This window comes from Hyperoodon ampullatus (assembly GCF_949752795.1).
Source record: "Hyperoodon ampullatus genome assembly, chromosome: 2".
Taxonomy (NCBI): domain Eukaryota; kingdom Metazoa; phylum Chordata; class Mammalia; order Artiodactyla; family Ziphiidae; genus Hyperoodon; species Hyperoodon ampullatus.
The window spans coordinates 107,283,786-107,305,829 of NC_136915.1; the positions used below are offsets into that span (position 1 = coordinate 107,283,786).

The 22,044-nt window shown below is 35.9% G+C and overlaps 1 protein-coding gene across 1 annotated transcript; it reads right to left on the bottom strand.

The window, feature by feature from the left end:
* Nucleotides 1–4,887: 4,887 nt before the first annotated feature.
* On the bottom strand, nt 4,888–21,843 carry SEC22B (SEC22 homolog B, vesicle trafficking protein; the record flags this gene model as incomplete). The annotated part of the gene is made up of 5 exons (XM_079697394.1): nt 4,888–5,042; nt 8,645–8,791; nt 10,402–10,562; nt 13,266–13,375; nt 21,769–21,843. 5 exons carry the CDS (start codon nt 21,841–21,843, stop codon nt 4,888–4,890), a joined length of 648 nt encoding a protein of 215 aa, XP_079553520.1.
* Between the last annotated feature and the right edge of the window lie 201 nt (nt 21,844–22,044).

A 22,044-nucleotide genomic window follows, 5' to 3' on the forward strand; every position in this document is an offset into this window, starting at 1 on the left:
GAGAACATGGTTACCAGGGGAGTAGGGTGTGTGGCGGAGAGGGATAGTTAGGGAGTTTGGGATTGCCATGTACACACCATTATGTTTAAAATGGATGACCAATGGGGACCTACTGTATAGCACATGAACTCTGCTCAATATTCTGTAATTACTTAATTGGTAGAAGAATTTGAAAAAGAATAGATACATGTACATGTATAACCAAATCACTTTGTGGTACACCTGAAACTAACACAACATTGTTAATCAACTGTACTTCAATAGGAAATAAACTTTTTAAAAAATGTGTTACAAGCCAAGAATGAGAAAAGGCAAACAAGAACCCGAGAGCAAAAAATATTAAAAAATAAAGGGAGAAATGACAGATAAGTAAATGAAAAAGAGATGGAAATAATAAAATGAAATTGTATTTTTAAAAAGCCAAACTTTTCCCAAAAAAAGACAAAAACAAATAACTTGGCAGGACGAAGTGAAATAGTGCTTAGGACAAACACTTCTACATCATAATTTAGGAATAAACAGTATATGTAGTGGTTGGGTGTCTAGCAGTCCTGGATTTGAACCCAAGTACTTCAACTTGCTTGGGCAAGCTGGGAAAACGGTTATGAGGACTGTAATAATACATGAAAAATGACTAACACATATGCTCAATTAATGAAGGTTATAGAAGGTTAGTCCAGTTTTGATTAGTATACGGAAGTCAAATTTCCAACCATTTTTCTAATCTAGGACATGGGTTCAATTACAGCACTTGAAATAAACTTTATTAGAATGGAGTGATTAAATTGCTCAAGACAGTTTTATACTGTTGGGTCAACCCTGTCTGTAATGATTAATAGGATGTGAGACTCAATTTGCCCCTTCTGCCTCAAACTATGTCACACATGCTACAAATTTTTCTTTGGGACTTTTAAAGTACAAGCTATTTATTTGGTCCAATTAGTTAATGTGCATTTACAGTAGTAGCATCTTTACAAGCACTGCTCTTTGCCTTTTTGCTGAGCTGTCTAAAAAGACAATCAGGTGGGGCTCAGTCAGTTCTGCTAAATACACTAACTAAAAGCCTTAATTGTGTGTCCACCAATATTCAAACTCTTAGGTCATGAAAACTCCCAATAAGATGGGAATTTAAATTGAGATGTTTTCTCATACATGTATTATTAAATACTATGTATGAAGAAATGATTATCTATTTGCCTTCTTAACTTGCTTTTGCAAGACTTCCTACTGATAAAAGTAGAAATAAAAAATTTAAGATCCTTGATTTTGACTTTGAGGAACTGGACCAAATATTTTTTTTCTGTAGAACAAGATCCAAAAATATTTAATTTAATTTTTTTTTTTTTGCGGTACGCGGGCCTCTCACCGCTATGGTCTCTCCCGTTGTGAAGCACAGGCTCCAGACGCGCAGGCTCAGCGGCCATGGCCCACGCGCCCAGCCGCTCCGCAGCATGTGGGATCTACCCGGACAGGGGCACGAACCTGTGTCCCCTGCATCGGCAGGCAGATTCTCAACCACTGCGCCACCAGGGAAGCCCTGAAAGAATTTTTTTACGCAATTTTTTAAGAATGAATCTCATCCACAAAGTTAGTTCCAACTGTAGAATTTTCCTAGTTCACCTCAGCTGTACAGTTTTCAAGGTTTCTGGATTCTTTCCTTTGAGTTCCACATCCTCTATATTTGGAGTTCTTAGCTGGGGGATCATGGACCACAGGTGATGAACAGGCTTTGTAGAGTTCTTGAAAACCCTGGCATAGTATGTGATACTTGGTATACATGTACACATGAACATTGTTCTGGGGTAAAGGCACATACATTTCACCAGATTTTCAAAGGTTTTCCAAAAAGCTTAAGAACCAGTTAGACATTTAAATGAACAGATGTATGTACAATGTGCCAAATATTGCTATGTTAACACTTGTGAGATTTCTTAATTAAAACATGTTATGAAGTTCAGCGCCATAACCAAAAAAGCTACTTCTAAAGAGTAGTTCAGCGTCTTTACTTCCTAGTGGTTCACACAATCCTCAATCCACTGCAATCTGACTTGTGTCTCTACTGCTCTGGAACTACTCTGCTTGTATGATTACGCTCCTAATTGTTAAATTCAAAATACATTTTGTGGTACTTGTTTGATTTGACCTCTTGGTGGTATAGTATGATGGAGAAAAGCACAGACTCTGGAGTCAAACTGTCTAGGTTCAAATCTTAGCTTCGTCACTTGCTAGCTCTGCATCTTTGGATAAATTACTCAACTCTTCTGTGCCTCAGTGCAGTAAAGTTTCTTCATTCACATGGTGTGAACAGTATTTACTTCAAAATGTCAACATGAGTATTAAAATAAGCTCCTAAGAAAGCATTGTGTAAATATTTCAGAATGTGGGATTATTCCTTTCTTGAAAATCACTTGAAACCTGTCTATGTCTCATTCTACTCTGATGGCTCCTTAGTTTCATCTCCCTACTTTCAGGCTTATTCCTCTCTAATATATCTTTTATAGCATGGCCAGAATGATCATCTGAAGTTATAAATCTGATGCCATCTCTTGCCACTGATGTTAGTATAGTCTGATTGACTTGCATGACAGTGTACCATCTACTTCTTCTTCCTCAAGTCTCAGTTGCCTACATTACCCTATGAGTTAAGTTGAACCAAGCTATATGATCCCCCAAATGGGCCTCACTCTTTTAACTCATGACTCTGCACAAGCCACTGACTCCGTCTGGGAAATCCCACTCTCCTTCTCTTACCACACCCCTTCCCACAGTAAATTAGGTGTCCTTTTTTAATGTGCCCCCGATAACCCTGAACAGTATTTATCACATTCTATTTTAGACACCTGTTTGGTTTCTGGTTCATTTCATCTAGTCAGATCTTCCCACTTCCTCCAATAAAGAACAGAAGCAGGAGTCATATCGTGACAGTCCTGTTCTCTCAATTCCTACCATCATAATCTTAAACTACTTTCTTATCCCTTTGTTTATCAACCCCCACCCCAACTCATTTTTTAATGAACCCACTGAGTTTAGGTAGAAGTGTATCTATAGAAAAAGATGTGCACGTAAATTAACTAGATAACAAAACCTCACACTAAAGGGAACATTCTAGAAGTATTTATTTCATTGCTGACTACTTGGTTGCAGCATGCAACTCTCAACGAGCTGCCACTCTCCACTCCTACAGAAGTACCAAATGCTATGGTACCACTACTTAGGTTTTCAGCCTTTCAAAGGCTTTTATTACCAATATCATTACTTAGGATGAGCCTTTCAGGGACTTCAAAGCACTTATTCTCTATAAAAAGTAACTTATTATTTCATGCACAAAACTCCAATTGGCAGACATAGGTCCAAAATGGAAAGAAAAAAATTTTATTCTAGTTCTGTAAATTATCAGGAATAAAATAAGCATTTCTCCTTGCCTTGTTTTAAAGAAATATAATTTTTTTTCTCTATCAGGAATCAGAACAGTAGGTTTGATGATCCTGAGTTATAAAATTGCTTACTGGTTAAAGTTCTTTCCAAAGATTTTAAGAAGTAGGCTCATTTTCCTGTACAATTTAAAGAAATGTTTGCAGTATGTGTAGGAATTATAGGTTATATTGTAGACCCTTGTGACAATATTTAAAAGGCCTATTCTCCCCATTTAAAAAATTCTACCTCAGAAGGTAAAAGGAAATCCCCATTATCCCTGAGCAAAAAAGGGAAAAATCATAGGTACTTTTATTTGTTAATAGAAGCTACTGTAAATGAGTTACCTATTTCTAGAACATTCTCAGAGAATTACATAACTGAAGCAGATACAAGGTGCTCTCAGATTTTCTCAGATAAATGTATTTAGTAGTTTGAGTAGTTGCTCTGAAAAATTTCAATTTAATTAACTACACAACTCAATATTTTCCATTTTGAAATTTGAGGATATCCTGAGAGGGACATGAAACTATTGGACATAGAGGAATTTAAAAAATGTTAGCAAATTGTGGCAGGAGGAAGAGTGGGGAAAATCGTAGTGGAGAAAAAGTGAGAAAGGGGTAGGACAAAGCTGTAGTCATGAGCCGGCCTCTCTTTGTCACTAAGTCAGGGGCCTCTGGCTACCAGTATGCTACATTCACTCTTAGATTAATATAAACCAGATGTGGAAAAATAAAATTAAGAATGTCCCAAACAAAACATTTAAGTCTTTTAAGGAGTAAATGACAGAAAACATTTTAGCTTCTTAATCACGGAGTGCTATAATTTCAAGGCATCAATATAATTCATTTAACCCTAAAGCAATTGTGCAATAAGCAAAACATCATAAATGGAAAACAACAAAGGTTAACTTCCTACAGGGGCCAATAGACAGGATCTCTTGCAGCACAGCAATTAACCTTCACATACTGGAGTCTTGTTTAAAAGGCCTTCAACAACTCAGATTCCTGAAAAATCACAAGTGTCACCAACAAACGGAATGTTGATTAAACAGAGTCCAAAAACTTTCCAAAGGGCTGCCTTCTCTGAAGGGATTTCAGACTGTTGCTAGCACAGGTTGGTTAAGCCAAATCTCACTGACGGCTCCATTAGAGATGAGAATGCCCAGTCAGTGCTGTTTTAAAAATGTAAAACACTGGGAGGGAAAAAAACAAATAAAACAATCTACTGTTCCCTAACATATATGGCTTAGCACCCAGAGAAAGCCTCTGCCCCCAAAAGATACTTTCTACATAGGGCTAAGCTTCATTAAATGAGGCGTAATCTTTCATTTTCAGGACATGTCTTTCCTTGCAAGGTCTTTAGAGGCAGAAGTTCCACTTGGATTCTAATACGCATCTCTGTGAGCTCAGCTTCCTGAAAACATACACCTGCTGGGTTCTAGGTTCTCCCTTGCCAGTGACTGGATTCACTACTTTAGAGCCACCAGAATCTCACATACACTATTAACATGATGAAAAATACAGCTACTGCTGCAAGTTTGGCGTAAGTGGAACGCATGTTCAAGTACTTCGCATCCTGGCGGTATTTCTTGGACAGACTGGACAAATTGTTAGCCTTCGAATCCAATGCTGTCAAAAAAGAAAAAAGGATAACATCAATTAGTCCCTTAAAGTATTTTATCAAATGTATTAAGACATAAAAATAACCAAAATCAGTGGCACTATTTCAAACCATGAAGCTTAAATTATCATTTTTATTTTAAGGGTAAGGTTGCATACACTGATTAACTCATGATCCTGAAGCACTGTAAAATCTACAATGCATTTTAAAATTATCAGATCAATTTATGTTCAAATTCTTGAGACTGTATGCAGGCTCTGGCCTCAGACCCTGGTTCAAATCTCAGCTGTACGAGTCATGTGGTATTGGTCAACTCAGCCTCTCTAAGACCCAGCTTCTTTTGTCTGTGAAAATAGGGATTATATAGTAACAATAAACATATCATAGGATGCCTGTAAAGTGAGCACAATGCCTACATACAGTAAACACTTGACAAATGTTAGCTGACCGTAACTATCTTCATAATCTCTTAATGGTCTAAATCATATTCGCTCATATTTTGAAAAATGATAATCCAGGTAAGATAAAAGATGCAGGTAACCAGAAAATTCAAAGAACCAGACACTGAGTATTAAGCTATATCTCAATGGTGACTGCTACCAAATTTCTAAGACTTTCCACATAGTAAAGACTATTATTATGAAGATAAAGCTATCAGAAATTATATTTTAACAGATATAGGAAAGCTGTATTATAATGAAAACACAATCACAGGTGCTAGAAAACCACCAATATCTACTAAATTAAGCTTTTTAGAATCTTAGGCAAAGTTTTTCTTTTTTCCTATAAGGACATTTGTAATGTCAGTATCTTCTTTTAATTGTTAACTGAGCACTTAGAGAAATAGTCAGATACACACAAGCTAGACTGGGCTTAAAATATACGGCATATTTTTAATAATAAAAACAAACTCTCTGTTTGGCATAAATAAATTCTAATAAAACTTTTTACTTTTTTAAAATTTTGAAAAACTATATTGCAATCTGAATTTATTTGTTCTTCCTTGGAGAATGCTTTTGGAATATTTGGAGTTGCTTAATAGAGACTGGTTTTGATTGAGAAATGTGGCATTACTTAATAACACAGGCATGCCAGCCATTTCCAAATTAGAACTTGTCCTGTAAGAAAAGCACCTAGTGTAAAAAAACAGTTAAGGGATGAGAAATAGCCATGACAATGCTGCAAGGAATCTTTCCAGCCAGTCTACTAGAATGTACAATCCATTGGACAGAGGTTTTTAACTACTACTGTGTTTATTACTATATTCCCAGTGCCTAGAACATGATCTGGCATACAGTCAGTGAAAAATACAGTGAAAAATCAATAAATAAATATTTGCTACATGAACCTAAATCTGCTGAGAATAACTGGGCAAAGAAATAAATATTAGGTCATATGAAATAATTAATAGTTACGAGAATTCCTTTACACTGGAACATTTGGAAACACGTAGTATCATAAAGACAAAGCTGTTGCTTGGAGAAGTCATTTAGCAAATATTCATGTTATGGGCACCATGAGAAGTGCTAGAGGATACAATTATGATCAAAACATACATGATCCCTATATTTGTGGAATTTACAGTCTAAAAGGGTGACACCTTTGAATAAAAAATAAAACCTATGGCTTAAAAGAAACAGGTATATTTAGGCAGTAAAAAAGGCATAATTTGATCTTGCTAAAAGAACCCATAGGAACTATTCTTGGGTCATAAATGCAAAGCTGATTAGCTCTAAAACTTTAAAACTTAGAAAGAGAAAAAGGCATAAAAGATGGACTCTTATTATACAGCTTAAAGAGGAAGAAAACATTTTTTGAGGTGGGCTAATCTTTCCACTGTCTTCATATATGCTCTGTTCAGCATATGCTTTTTCTTCCTCTTAAAATACCACTCTTCACTCCTTCCTGATCTATCAAAACTCAAGACATCTTTCCTGTTCATTAATCTACTTCCTTCTACATTTTTATAGCTCTTATTGTCTATAGATCTCTATATAATGATTTAAAACTGTCATTCACTGAAGATGGACAAGGACTCCATAAGCCAACAAATTCTGCCAGGTACTAGCAGTGTAACTTTTATAGTAAGCTACTTTTCTGAGTCTTTCCTTCTTTATTTGTGAAACTGGTTTGATACCACCCACTTCACATGGGATTACTCTAAAGAATAAATAAGATATATGTAAAGTCCCCCTACCATATTGCCTAGCACAATGTAAGTGTTCAATTGATGTTTGTTCCCTTATACTATCGATAAATTACTCTGTGACAATCTTTCTTATCTTCCCAATCACATGAAGTTATTTAAGGGTAGAACTGTACTTCTTTTTTAATCAGCATATCAGCTTTGTAGCAATCAGCAGAGCACTAGAAGAAAATCTGTTACACTTTTGATAAATTGACCAGTATATACATTTTGGATTTAAGAAAAATTCCTGTGCTGGTTTACTTTATCCCAAGTAGAACCTGTGAGTCTGTAATGATGAAAATTTACACAGACTCACTCATCCAAAATTTGATGTTTAAAGAGTTTGAAGCTATATGCTGGGACAACTGCTGACTACAAACATAAAGGTTAAAATCTGCAATCCATAATAAAGGAAAACCCATTATTCATGAATATGTAACAAGGCTGAATTCAAAAAATACACATTAAGGTAACTACTTGTGATGATTACTGTGAAAGAAATAAAAGAAGTATATGAAATAGATATGAAACACATACATACTACTTTTAAAAAGTATATGCTCACATTAAACACTTAGGTAACATTTAAGCATTAGGTAAACATATATATTTTTAGGTAAATTAGTACACACACATACACATAACACATTATGTGCTAAAAAACATTACATATGTAAGTGCTTTAAGAATTTGAAGGACAAAAGAGATTAATGCATTGTGGGATATGAGGATCAGGTAAGGCTTCTTTGAAGAGGCAGTTCTTATCTAGATCCTAAAGAAGGTCCAGAATGATAAGGACACTGACCTGGCTGAGGCAGAGTATTTGTGAACTAGGGAGAATGAGAGACGTTTGCAATCTCCTTATCTTCCATTATAGAGAACACAGTGCCTTGCACATTACAAGTACTCAATTAATAATGACTGAATGAATGAAAAGTAAGCATAAGACTAGAAAAGACTAGACCTTATCTTGCAGTCACAGGTTTTAAAAGTTTTTCAGCAGAGGAATGCCTTGATGAAAATAGCATTTTATAACATTTGATTTGGCAGCAGTAAAGTCTCCCAAAGTGGCTACTCAGGAAACTACTGCAATAAATCTTTGACAATTTCCTCTCGTTCTTCTTTTCATTTCCCTTAACTTATGTGTTTCTGTAAATATTGATTTAATTTTGTAAATATCTTGGAAACAGGATTAATCGCTTCTGATATGGAATGAGACTACATTGTTCCAACTCAATAGAAACTATCCACACTAGGAATAAACATATATTTTGGAAGCTTGCAATGTAATCCATCTTTGAAAGATGAATTCTTAACAGTACTAGATAGAATGTGACAGCATAAAAGGTACTCCCAAATAAGCTATCCTTGCCTATGGAATAAGAGCCACTTATTCATAAGACTCATACTGCTTTTAGAGACCTGAGAGTGCTTCTCCCCGTTGTAGCACTTCTTCAATATTGGCCACCATGATCCTCTGCACATCTTGCAATTCAGTGTTGATGGAGCCTAGGTTTCTCCGAGCACGACTGTCAATGTAAAGCTTCTTGGTTTTCTGAATGTAGGTATCTAGAATGATGAAGAAAAGTGACTGTTAACAACTTCTTTCATGTCCATCAAAGAAGTAGGAAAGAGTAAATTCTGAGTTTCATCCTGGATCTGCAACTGTTCGTGATTAACCAAGCTCTTGAATGAGTATCAACGGAACAGGCATTTCCCAAAATACTACTACAAAACTGCAGGCTCGTTCATTTTTGCCAATGTCTATATAACGCAAAACTATGAAAAGAATGATTATTAAAGATTCTATTTTCAACTTTTGGAAAAAAATCTTAAGATGTGCATGCTTGATACACTTCATTTGCCTCTAGATCTCCTCTCCACCCTTCTGGGCCTGCTTTCTGCCTACAGGAAGCTGACCTGCATGGATTACATCAATGGGTTCCTTGCCCTCTAGCTTCCGGTTAGGTTCAGCCAGTGGGGGAGCCCCAAGAGTACGGAAGAAGGGGAGTGGATAGTGATGTCAAAGTATTTATTCCCCTAGCTCCTCCCTGAGAAGTCATCTTGGGCTGGCAGTACACCTGCACCAAAAGTTACTGCTCCTCTCAAATGGGCCTTTTCCATAAATTTTCTCCTTCTTAGTTCCAGAAACTGCTTTCTCTTATCCATTCAGGCTTAGGGATGATACCAATTACCATGCTACTGGTCTCAGGTTACTGTACCTTACAGTTCATCTATAACCCATTCATATCTCTGTATATAAATCCTTTAAGCTAATTTGAGTATACCAACTATTTCCTGTGTGACCTTGACACAGCAGTCTTATTTTTTTATTGGGTTTACTGAACTGCTATTGTCTACAAAAATAAAAGTTGCAAAACCAGACATTACAAAAATTAGCACTTGGAGAGTTTATAGTTTTGAAACACTGGAATGCTTTGCTAGATTTCTTTATTTCTAAAAAGCAAGAGGACCCATTTATCTAGCAAACTCGAAATACTTCAGAAATTCAGAGATAGTAAACCAATTTCTTTTTTAACTAAAAATGTCAGTGATGTAGTCTAATCATACTTGTTCTCACTTCCTCTACTTAAAGGCCATTTCCTTTGATCTATTGCCATCAGATACTTTACCAGATCTGAACAGTAATGAGTCTTTCTATAATTCTTATACAAATATGTACACCCATGCTCACTACTTCTGCATGTAGTAAATGTTATGCCCCAATACCATATATCCTCTAGTACTTAAATTAGAGGATCTCGTTCACCATTCCTTCTGATTTCCAAATTCTGATTTCCATAAAATGAGTCTCACTATGAGTATGTGAGTGTGTTGTGGCGGGGGAGGTGAGGAGGTTGGGTTGGGGGAAAAAAGAACTCAGTTATTACATGTCAATCTAGATCTTTAGACACAGTTTTTCATCCTAATGAAGAATCAAACTAAATAACAAAAAAGAGCAAAGGGCAACAAGTTCTATGAGGAAAAAATCAAAAGACCAGAGAAAATTACTTATGAGAAGGAAGCCTCATTCATTCAAAAGGACAAAAGACATGGACTAGCAGGGAAAATCCAAAACTTCAGTAGGTAAGCATAAAAAAAAAAAGTGTCAAAATTATATCAATAGCTTCTGCATATCGACTACTCCCTTGATAGAGAGGTGAGGCGCAAAAACTTACCGAACTCAATAAAGGAATAGGGTCTAGACACAGTTGGCACCTTCTTCCCATGCTGTTCATCAAACTCTGAATGTAAATCTTCTAGGTAGGCAAAAGCCAACTTTTTAGGGAAGGCAGCTTCACACAGAACCAAATAACACACCCCCTGTTCAATAATGTAGCTGCAGAGACAAAAAAAAAAGTAAGAAAAAGTTGTTTGTAGATTAACAATACCTCCAACAATCTGAAATAGACTCTCAGTGCCATACAAACCTTTTTTTTTTTTTTTTGGCCATGCCACACAGCTTGTGAGATCTTAGTTCCCCATCCAGGGATTGAACCTGGGCCCTTGGCAGTGAAAGTGTGGAGTCTTAGCCACTGGACCGCCAGGGAATTCCCTATACAAACTTTTGAAAATATTCTAGCCCAAGCCCTTTGAGGCTAACTAAATCAGAAAGTCAATTTCAAACCACAAATCACTGGAATCAGAAAGCAAACATCTTCCCATTATTAGAAGTATATTCCAAAAGGAGTATTTAGACATATTTATTCATTACATAATTCTTCAACTAAAATATCTTAATACCTAAGACTTTTTCTTGAAAACTCGGAGTTGTGACTCCATCTACCCTTTGATTATGTGTGGTAAACAAGTATATACACATTTAAATTTCTTCCAGCTGTAAGAAAAATAGTGGAACTGGAAATTTTTGTGGATACTTAAAAGTTGGAAGTTAATGTCACAATATTTACTGGGTACAGAAAATAATCTCAGGACTAATAATATTCCCGAATTTCCAGGATAGGAGAACTCTGTATTGACTGCAAATTGTTCAATAACAGAACTGACTCCTCTTGTGAGAGTGAGCTCCCTGGCAGTCTGGAAGAGGCTATATGACTACATGTCTGAGATAGTTTTGGAAAGAGGTTAGGTTACTCAGTGGTATTCAAACTTTTTAGCCATAGTACTCTTTATTTCAGCAAAAATTATATCCAGAAGACTAATATGTACAGCAAATAAAATCAGAAGTTCTTTAGCTTAAGTAGGAGTTTAAGGGCCCAAAGCATTACACATACCCCCCACCCCTGTCCTTTCTATGTGGCTCCTAAGGCATCTTATGACTCCACAGAGCATAGTTTATAGCCTATTATATTATATGATCTCTCATGACCTTTAAAATAATAATAATAACAACAACAATAATACTGCTGTCCTATTTCTTGCTTGGGCACCTAAATTAACCAGTCTCCTTGCCTTCAGTCTAGACCATCTTCTAAACCACTAGCTTTATTCCTAAAAAGTAAATATGATATTGCTTAAAAACTCTAGAGGTTCCCTAATACCTATAAAATAAAATCATACACCTTGGTATAGTATTCGGAGCCCTCCAAAACAAGTGTAGGCTGCTTTCCATCATATATCCCATATATCCTAACACACCAAACAACATGTTGTTCTCCAATAAGCTAGGTTCTTTCACATGCTCGTGGACTTCTGCTTATATTGTTTTTTTCTAACTATAATATTCTTTTATGTACCTGGAGAAACCTTGTTCATTTTCCTATGCTCAATTCTACTATAATTTTTTCTGTGAAATTTCTCTCTATTCTCCCTCCCTCTTTCCCCTTTCCTGAAACTTACTCTCTATAAATGGGAATTTATTGCTTCTTTCTCTCTGCTCTACAGCACTTCTTGTCCTAAGGTATTACAGTATAGTTGTTTGTGTATGTGTCTCTCTCTGCTAATAAGAGGATAAGCTAAAACATTACAGGCAAGACTTAATACACTGTCTGGCAAAGAATAAATCTTTAATAAATAGTTCTTGGATGGAAATAAAGGAAGAGATGAGATTATAAAGAACCAAGCAGAAAAAAATCTCTTTTCAATTCCATGAGATCTTTCCTACATCTTTTTTGTTCCTAACGCATGGTAGAGATAAAAATACTATATAATGAAGTGCCTCTAATATTTTTTGATGTTGAAATACCTTACAAAACTTAATATTCACTACTTTCTTAACCAATAGGCCCGGGTTTTGTTTTGGTTTTGATTCTTTATACTTGTTTGCTTGTTCTTGATGAGTAGAGGGTTTGTTTGTTTGAGTTAAACAGAGCAGGTTCTTCCCAGGTCTATATTATCTTAGTATCTGCGTTCCTAACATAGTAAGGATTATTTAGCTTATTCTTTTTTATTTTCACCTGATCTTCTTGCCCTCTCTTTTCTTGTTTAATCCTTCCTGTTTTATCACCTTCAAACTTGACATGTATTAAACATTTAATACCAATTATTTGTAGATAATTTGAAATCCAATAAAGTCACTTTGATCCCTCTCTCAGCTGTATGCATTGTCTATAACCACTGATTAGATGCCCTTAAATTATCTTTTATAATTTTCTTTTTTCTAAATAATAACTAACACTTATTGACTATTCTCTATGTGCCAGACAAGATGTTAAGTGATATACATGGATTCTCTCATAATCCTCACAGAACTATGATTCCCTATTTTATAGAGGAAACTGAGGCCCAGAGAAGTACATGTGAGTTGCTCAAGGTTACATTGTCAGTAAATGTTTGAGCAAGGGTACTAACCTACATGTGTCTGGCTCCAAGAAGCTCCCAAAGCAAAAGTTACCTATTACTGCATGATATGTATAGCATTTACTAGACACAGGATAACAGGTTGAATTATTGTATGGAAATTGAATAAAGAAACCAAAATTTCAGTTTTGCAGAATTAGAGCTAGGAAAATTGCTTCCATGGAGCGACTGTATTTTTAAAGTTACCTTTACTTTTAAAAAAGTTACCATTCTTATCAGGTGTTACTTGTATTTACTGTATTTCATATTTATATAATCACAAAGAAATCAGGACTATACTCACTGAAAAGTCATGGCACCAGCTTCCAAGGTGCATCTGGTAGGGGACTGTTCATTCAACTTTCGAAAGAGTTGCTTAGCCTGACTCTGGTACTGTTGAAGGTCCCGGCCAGACTGAAAGAAGACACCTTCATTTAAGAATTTTCCACCAAAAAAGCAGTACCAATTTGTGAGAAGCATCATATTTTGAGGACACTATATGAATACGGTCCTTCATTTACAGGTTAGTAAGATTTATTTTAACAAAATAAAAGTGGCCTATTTTAGAGAAAAAAGGAGGACCAAATCCCGAGTTTTTCAACAAAGTCACAATAGTTATTTGCTAAAAAGCAAAAGTGTACTCCTTAAGGCACTCTTTCAATCCAGTGTTCTTTCCACTATTAGGTCAGTGACCTCCTCCTAACCCATTTCAGTTGCACAGTTACTAGCGCAGAACCGTACAACATGTTCCATACTCAGGGGAAAGTCCTGGCAACAACAGACTGAATGAATCATCTCATTTCTGTGCTGAAATATCAAGCAAAATCTTCCATAAAGTGTTACAGTATTGAGCATTTAAGCAAAACTGTGTGCACCCATGACTGCAAATTATCATGAACACTATAACTGCAATTAGGTAAAAATGAATAAGAGCAAGGACAAAGATTGGAAAGTCAAATATCCTTTACTAAATAAGTCTATTAGGTTCCTGAGTTTGGATAGCAAAAGTCTGGGTAGCAAGGGGTATGTTCATACAAAAATGAAAATAATAACATTTGGATGATAGAGTTACAGGCAATATTTTCCTAAACAATTTCTAAATGATTTTACAATAATTTTTAAACAGAGGAAGAAGTCTACTGGGGGAAACAGCAATGTCATTTCAAAGGGAGAAAATCATACCTCAATAACCTACTAGATCCAAAATAGAAAAGAAGTGCATGAAGAATGGGAAGCAAATATACATTATTTATTCATCCACATACTGGGGGAAACAAATAAATAACTTTTGCCATGTGATGGGAAGGAATTGTTTTATTTTGAATTATTTAGTTTGAATTGAAAGATATAACACTGTCTCTCCTTGGTAGATGTTTAATAACTAAATGTTTAAATAGAAAAGTGTTTACACAGGGTTCTCCCAGGGATTGGACCTACGGTATAACTATGAGAAAGTACAGAGTGAAACTTAAAATTCCAGATAGTGAACCACTGAACTGAGAGTAAAATCAGTCAAGGAAGCAATGATAAAATTGTGTAACTTGCAGATAAACAAATGTACAAGTATAGGATTCTAAGCTATATTTAAAATAGTGAACTGGAAGTGCAAATCAAAACCACAGTGAGGGCTTCCCTGGTGGCGCAGTGGTTGAGAGCCTGCCTGCCGATGCAGGGGACATGGGTTTGTGCCCCGGTCCAGGAAGATCCCACATGCCGCGGAGCGACTGGGCCCGTGAGCCATGGCCGCTGAGCCTGCGCATCCGGAGCCTGTGCTCCGCAACGGGAGAGGCCACAACAGTGAGAGGCCCGCGTACGGCAAAAAAAAAAAACCAAAAAAACCCCCAAACACAATGAGATATCACCTCACTCCTGTTAGAATGGCTATTATCAAAAAGACAAGAAATAACAAGTGTTGGTGAGGATGTGGAGAAAAGGGAACCCTTGTCAACTGTTGGTGGGAATGTAAATGGGTGCAGCCACAATGGAAAACAGTATGGAGGTTCCTCAAAAAGTTAAAAATAGAACTACTACATGATCCAGCAATTCCACTTCTAGGTATTTATCTGAAGAAAACGAAACACTAATTTAAAAAGATATATGCATCCTATGCTCACTGCAGCATTATTTACAATAGCCAAGATATGGAAATAATCTAAGTGTTCATCAACAGACAAATGGATAAAGAAGATGTGGTATATATACACAATGAAATACTATTCAGCCATTAAAAAAGACTGGAATCCTGCTCAAAAAACAAGCTCATAGATAGAGAATGGAGTGGTGACTGCCAGAGGGGAAGTGGGTGGGGGAGAGGGCGAAATGGGTGAAGGGAATCAAAAAGTACAAACTTCCAATTATAAAATAAGTCATGAGGATATAATGTACAGCATGGTGATTATAGTTAATAATACTGTATTGCATTATTTGAAAGCTGTTAAGACAGTAAAACTTAAATGTCCTCATCACAAGAAGAAAAAAGAATAAAAATTTTCGTAACTATTTTTTCATGATGGAGGGTAACTAGACTTATTGTGGTGATCATTTCACAGTGTCTACAAATATTGAATCATTATGTTGTATATCTGAAACTAATATAACGTTATATGTCAATTATAACTCAAAATAAGATAAAATAAAAAAAATAAATGGGAAACTGGAAATTTCAATATAAATAAGGAAGTAAATAAGCATGAGGTGAACCAGGGGAGTTAGGCAGAGACCACTAGAAGTATCGATTTGTAGTTTAACACTGTTTTTATGGCAATGATTTGTTATAAGGCTGTTCACTTGAGAAATACTCCTACATTAACATGTATATGTATATTGTTATATATTAACAATACTTTGTAATAATTAACATTATAATGTATACTAACATTATCATATTAAACAGTATCGCTAATCTATATATTGTTTTTCTCATGACTGGCCAGCCAGTTGGGGAGAGTGAATACCACCATCACATGCTTTGAACTAGTGCACAATATCCTATGTTCCTAAATTTGAGTGGTACTTGCCAATCTGTTGGCTTCACCAATGTTGTTATGTGGCATTCCAAAGATATCTGACCCCACAACAGTAGATTAAAGGGATGCAAACAAAGCTGGAGATGCTACTAAAGTGCCAAGAAATAATACCAACATAGACCAATGATTTTCAGCCTTGGCTTCACACTAGAATCACCTAGAAATCTTAAAAAAACTACTCCTGCCCAATCTCCACCCCCAAATCAATTAAATCAGTGTCTCAGAGGTATTCATAAAATAATCACAACCATAAATGTTAATTATAAGTTTTTTGACAGCTAAAGGCAGGTGAGCACCTTAAAGGAACTAGTTAAATAAATACATGGCAAATAAAAAGAATGAAATTCTACCATTTGCAACAACATGGATGAACCTAGAGGGTATTATGCTTAGTGAAATAAGTCAGAGAAAGACAAATACTGTATGTTATCACTTATAGGTGGAATCTAAAAAATAAAACAAATGAATGAATATAACAAATCTGAAACAGACTCGCAGATATAGAGAACAAACTAGTGGCTACCAGTACGGAGAGGGGAGGGAAGAGGGGCAAGACAGCAGTAGAGGGGATTAAGAGGTACAAACTACTATGTATAAAATAAAAAAGCTACATGGATATATTGTGCGGCACAGGGAATACAGCCAATATTTTATAACAACTTTAAAATAGTGTATAATCTATAAAAATATTGAATCACTATATTCTAAGTGTGAAACTAATATAGTAAACCAACTACACTTCAATTTAAAAAAATGGCAAAAAACTGTCAGTGAAATGAAGATTAGCACAAATCCTTTGACTTTATAGGAGGCACTGTAAATATTACTGCAACCTGAGAGAAAGAGACTAACAACTGTACGAACTACAAGAAACTATGGCCAAAAGCATGCTACAATTTCAGGAATTTACAATGAACAAAGCAGTGACTGCCAATGTATAACACTGGGGACATATCTACATAGGAATTACAGCACGCCAACCAACATTTTACAATGCTGGTTCAGTTGGCATTACCATTCCTGGGAACAAGATGCTGGCACAATCTTTCTGGTAGTTATTTTGACAATATGTATTAGAAATTTAAAAACTTTGCATAATGTTTTATCCAACAATTCCACACCTTCTAACACAACATTGTAAAGCAATTATACTCCAATAAAGATGTTAAAAGAATAACATATGGTATATATTTATATAATGGAATACTACAGAGCCATTAAAATGATGCTGTGTAATATTTAATGATATGAGAAGATATTCATTATACACTAAGTGAAAAAAATTAGGTGAACAGTATTACAGTATTACCCATTATTTGATTTTAAACACACACACCAAGATTAAGGTTAGACATCAAGTGGATATAATTTAAGTAGGGATTACTTAATTTTACCACTACTTTTAATGGTAAAAAAAAATCACCATTAACTTTTTGGTCCTTTTGTTTGTATATATTTACTGAATTTTCTACAATAATCAGAAATTAATTTTATAATGGGAAAATTATTCATTCATCCATTCCTATTTACTGCGTATTTGCACCCACAATATTAGGACTTGGGGCCAATAAGGGGAGGGGCTAGGATTTGAACAATATTAGGACTTGGGGCCAATAAGAGGAGGGGCTAGGATTTGAACCCAGGCATTCTAGCTTTGAAGCCCTTGCTCCTAAGCATGCTATATCACCTGTATAATTAAAATTGCTTCAGTAATGGTAGATCCACCTTCTAGGTGATATCTTACTATTTAATATTAAATCTAATACGTAAGAAATGCTCAAGAAACCACATGGCAGCTCTGATCTAGATCTCACATAACAACATAATCATGGCTTTACAGATAAACCCTAGGTTCACTTTTAAGATTACAGTCACAAAGGGCTCACAGTCAGCCAGTCTATCTAAAAATAGTTAGATTAGATGTCCTAATTCTGTTTTCTACTTCATCTAGAACAGACCTGATGAAACTTACACACAGTATAATGGAAGACAGCTGTTAGCAATCCAATAATGAAGTAGATGTGAATGTCTACACAAATTCTGAAACTAATTTGAGATCATCAGCATATTTAGGATGTGGTTCTGTATACAAAGTGCAGGAGGTCCAGGCTAGTAAATTGCCACACACCACAATCCTTTTTATTGCTGTCACCTATGACTGCTGAACAAGTAGTTGTATCAAATGCCATCTTTTGCCTTTATAAGAATGTTTAGCTAAGCTCTTATCATTTGTAAATTCCTGTTGAACTCTATTGATCAAAGGCCAGGGGCACCAAGAACCAACCATTTTCTTCTAACAGCAATAACAGTAAGGTGATTAATCAACCCTCAATGATTGGGTGAGTGCGCCAGTTTAACTGTGCAAAAGACTATCTGCTTCTTGGGAGTTCCCTGCCCTGTACTCAGTTATATCTAACACCTTAAGAGAACATGGTTCATTTTGAGGTAGAACACAAAGGTAGATAAAGAAATTGCAAACATCTAAAAAGGAGAAATATATCAGAAAGGAAGAAATAGATAGAATATCAGGGAGTCTAGGTTGGAAAAGAAAAGTTCATCTGTCTACCTGTCTTAGGCCTACATTTCTAGTTATAGCACAGAGGAAACAGTGCATAAGATACTCTGTATCTTTTTTGTAATGCTCTATTGTATTATTTGAATAACTGTTCATCTCCAGTAAGAAGACAGTTTGTACAAGGACTAGCATCTAGTGACCACCTAAGATATGGTATCTGTTATCAATGTAAATAATTGAAAGAATACACTGAATTATTTGGCCCGGACAATTAGGGTACTTAACTATAAAACTATTTGATCAAGATATCCATTTCTTAAACAGTTATTTCCAGACTCCTAAGAAGTAAATACATTATTAAAATGTCTTAGAACAAGTGAAGCAGTTAGGCACTAAGCCTGTAGTGTAGAATCAAACAGATATTGATTAAAAAGAACAAACTAGTGGTTACTAGTGGGGAGAGGGAAGGGAAGAGGGGCATGATAGGGGTAGGGGATTAAGAGGTACAAACTACTATGTATAAAATAAATAAGCTACAAGGATATATTGTACAGCACAGGGAATATAGCCAATATTTTATAGTAATTATAAACGTGTATAACTATAAAGGAGTATAACCTTTAAAAATTGTGAATCACTATGTTGTACATCTGAAACTTATATAATATTGTGAATCAACTGTATCTTAATTAAAAAAAATTTTTTTTAAACCAAAACAGTGGTCTCAACCAGGGGTGATTTTGCCCCTCCTCCCCGCAGGTGACATGCAGCAATGTCAGGAGATATTTTTGGTTGTCACAACTAGACGGAGGGTGGTGGTAGTGCTATTGGCATATAAGGTGTAGAGGCCAAGGATGCTGCTAGACATCCTACAATGCACAGGACAGTTTTCCCACAACAAAGAATTATCCATTCCAAAATGTCAACAGTGCCGAAGTTAAAAAACCCTGATGACAGAACAATCAAATCACTATGTTATGTACCTGGAACTAACATAGTGGTTGTAAGTTAACAGGGAAGGAAGGAAGGTAAAAAAAGGAGGCAGGGAGGAACCCTGGTGAAAAATTCTGTTGTGCTACTTATTAGCTGTGTGACTTTAAGCAAGAGACCTATGCTCTCTTAGCATCAGAGATTCCTTATCTATAAATGGGGATAATAATAGTACCTATCCTAATAGTTGGTATGAAGATTAAATGAAATCATGTATTTAACAGGCTTAACACAACGGTTGGTATGTAGTAGGCACTCTATAAATGTTCTGTATACTATTATAACAGTAAAAATAAGTCAAAGGTTCATATTTTTGCAGATATTAAAAATTTTGGAAAGACGTTATCATTCAAAGTCAAAATTCCTAAAGGAAATCACTATGGAATTACAATCACAAAAATATTTTTGTGTAAAATATCTTTCCTTGTCAATTAAACAAAGCAACCCATCTTGGTAAACTGATACCTAATTTGGAATTAAGAAACACAGTAATAAGTCAACTAATTTTTTCAATAAAGTATGAAAGCAGAGAATAAGAGCCTACTGATATATGGACTTCCAAATCCAATTTATATTCTTTGCCCACATTGGAATTCAAAGCAATAGTTGGAAAACTGACCATATTTCTGTCCCCTTGGGAAAACTATTTCTTAATCAAACTACATATCCTTCAAGGAAAATTTCCCCCACACAATCTCCCTTGTTTCAAATCATGTTCCTGCATTCATTTTAACAATTTCACTGCTTCTGCACAGTCCTGGAAAATGTTTAACATTGGATAAGAGAAAAATATTTCACAATTGAAAATTCAGGGTATACTATATTTTTCAAATTTTACCTCAACTTAGACTTTGTCTTGTGGAATAAATAGAAAACATTTCACTTAGCATGACCTGCTAAGCAACTTAGCAACTTCACAATCTGTATCATTACTCTCCTAGAAGTGAACGTAAACATATTTCCAAATCAAACCTAAAAAGGCATATAACCAAATAGAAGCTTTCCTAATTAGGAGACACTACTGTTGGCTTAGATGTCATTTCTTCAGGGAACACTTTCCTGAGGTCCAAAAATCAATTTAGATACCTTTTCCATGTTCAACCACAGAAACTTCTTCCTATTCCATAGCAGTTATACTACATTATAATTGTTAGTTATCTGGTTTCTCCACTAAACTGTAAGCTCCATGAAAGTAGGGACTATGTTCCCCAAACCCCTGCATTAACACCATGCTTGGCACATCTGATGTGTTTAATGAGGTTTTTTTTCATGAATATATGAATGAAAAGTTCAAAAAAATGTGCAAAGTATTCTTTTTTTAGGCCTTGAGGTTTTTTTTTTTAAATTACATTACTTGGGTTGTATGAGAAAGTAAAATAAAGTTGAACACTTTAAATAAATTATATAAATTTCATTCTCAGCCTCCTTTCTTCAGGAATTTCCTGACCTTGCTCCAGGAACTTGTCTCACACCAGAAATTTGCCTTGTGATTTTAAGGCACAAAGCGTCTTCCTCTCAAGCTATCTAGAGGTTTTGTTTTGTTTTTTTAATCAATGCAATACATTTTTGAGCACCTACTAGCACAAGCTGCTATTGTAAAAGCTATGGGAAACATAGATGACTAAGATTTCTCATTTGCCTGCTAGGAAACTTTGAAAGACAAAGGCAAAATTGTAAAATAAAGGTACAAAGCATCACAGGAATATAACACAAGGGTTATAATTCCAACAACAGAAATTTAGTAAGGCTTATGGGAGGTGGCAATTGGGCATAACTTTGAAAGAAGGTACTGTACTGAACTTCAAACAGGTGCATACATGTGGCAATAATACCTCATCTGCTTTCACTAGATGTCAGTAAACTAGGTCAAGGATCAGGTGCTACGGAAAGAGGACTTAACTTAGGAGCTGATTTTTCCCAGGACCTGTCAGTCAGCCTTATTAACAGCAAAAAGAAAAAAAAAAAAGAAAAAAAATCTTGAATATTAACAAAGTCCCTAAAGAATTACAGAACACTGGATGATCACAATCAGCCAAACCTATCCCTTCTCCAGAGAGTTTTTCTAAAAAGAAACAGGTAACACAAAAATCTACCTCCGCCTTCAGGAAAGATTTATTCTAACAGGTAGTCTTCTCCACTGCCAAAAGAGGAAAAGCACTTCAGAGGGGTCAGAAACGCCTGGGCCACAAGGGTCTCCCGCGTCCTAAGGAGGAATCCCGTGCTGAGAGCACAGCGCTCTGACAGGAACTTGGGGTCCCGGGGATCTAGCAGCTCACCTGTTCGTCTTCCTGCATCGAGGCGGCCAACGGGAGCCCGTCCGCCACTCGGGCGATCATCGTGAGCAACACCATCTTCACAGGCTACCGAAACTCAACACTGGCCCGGACGGCCGTAGGTGCGTCTTGACTTGCTCCGCCGCGACAACAGTTAAACCTCTACCTCAGTTCCCAAAGACCCAGCTGCTCGCGTCTCCGATTCCCGCTGAGGTGGCCGGAAACAAGCTCCAGAGCGCTCCACTACCGGTCCTCAGAATTGGCTTCCCACCGAGAACC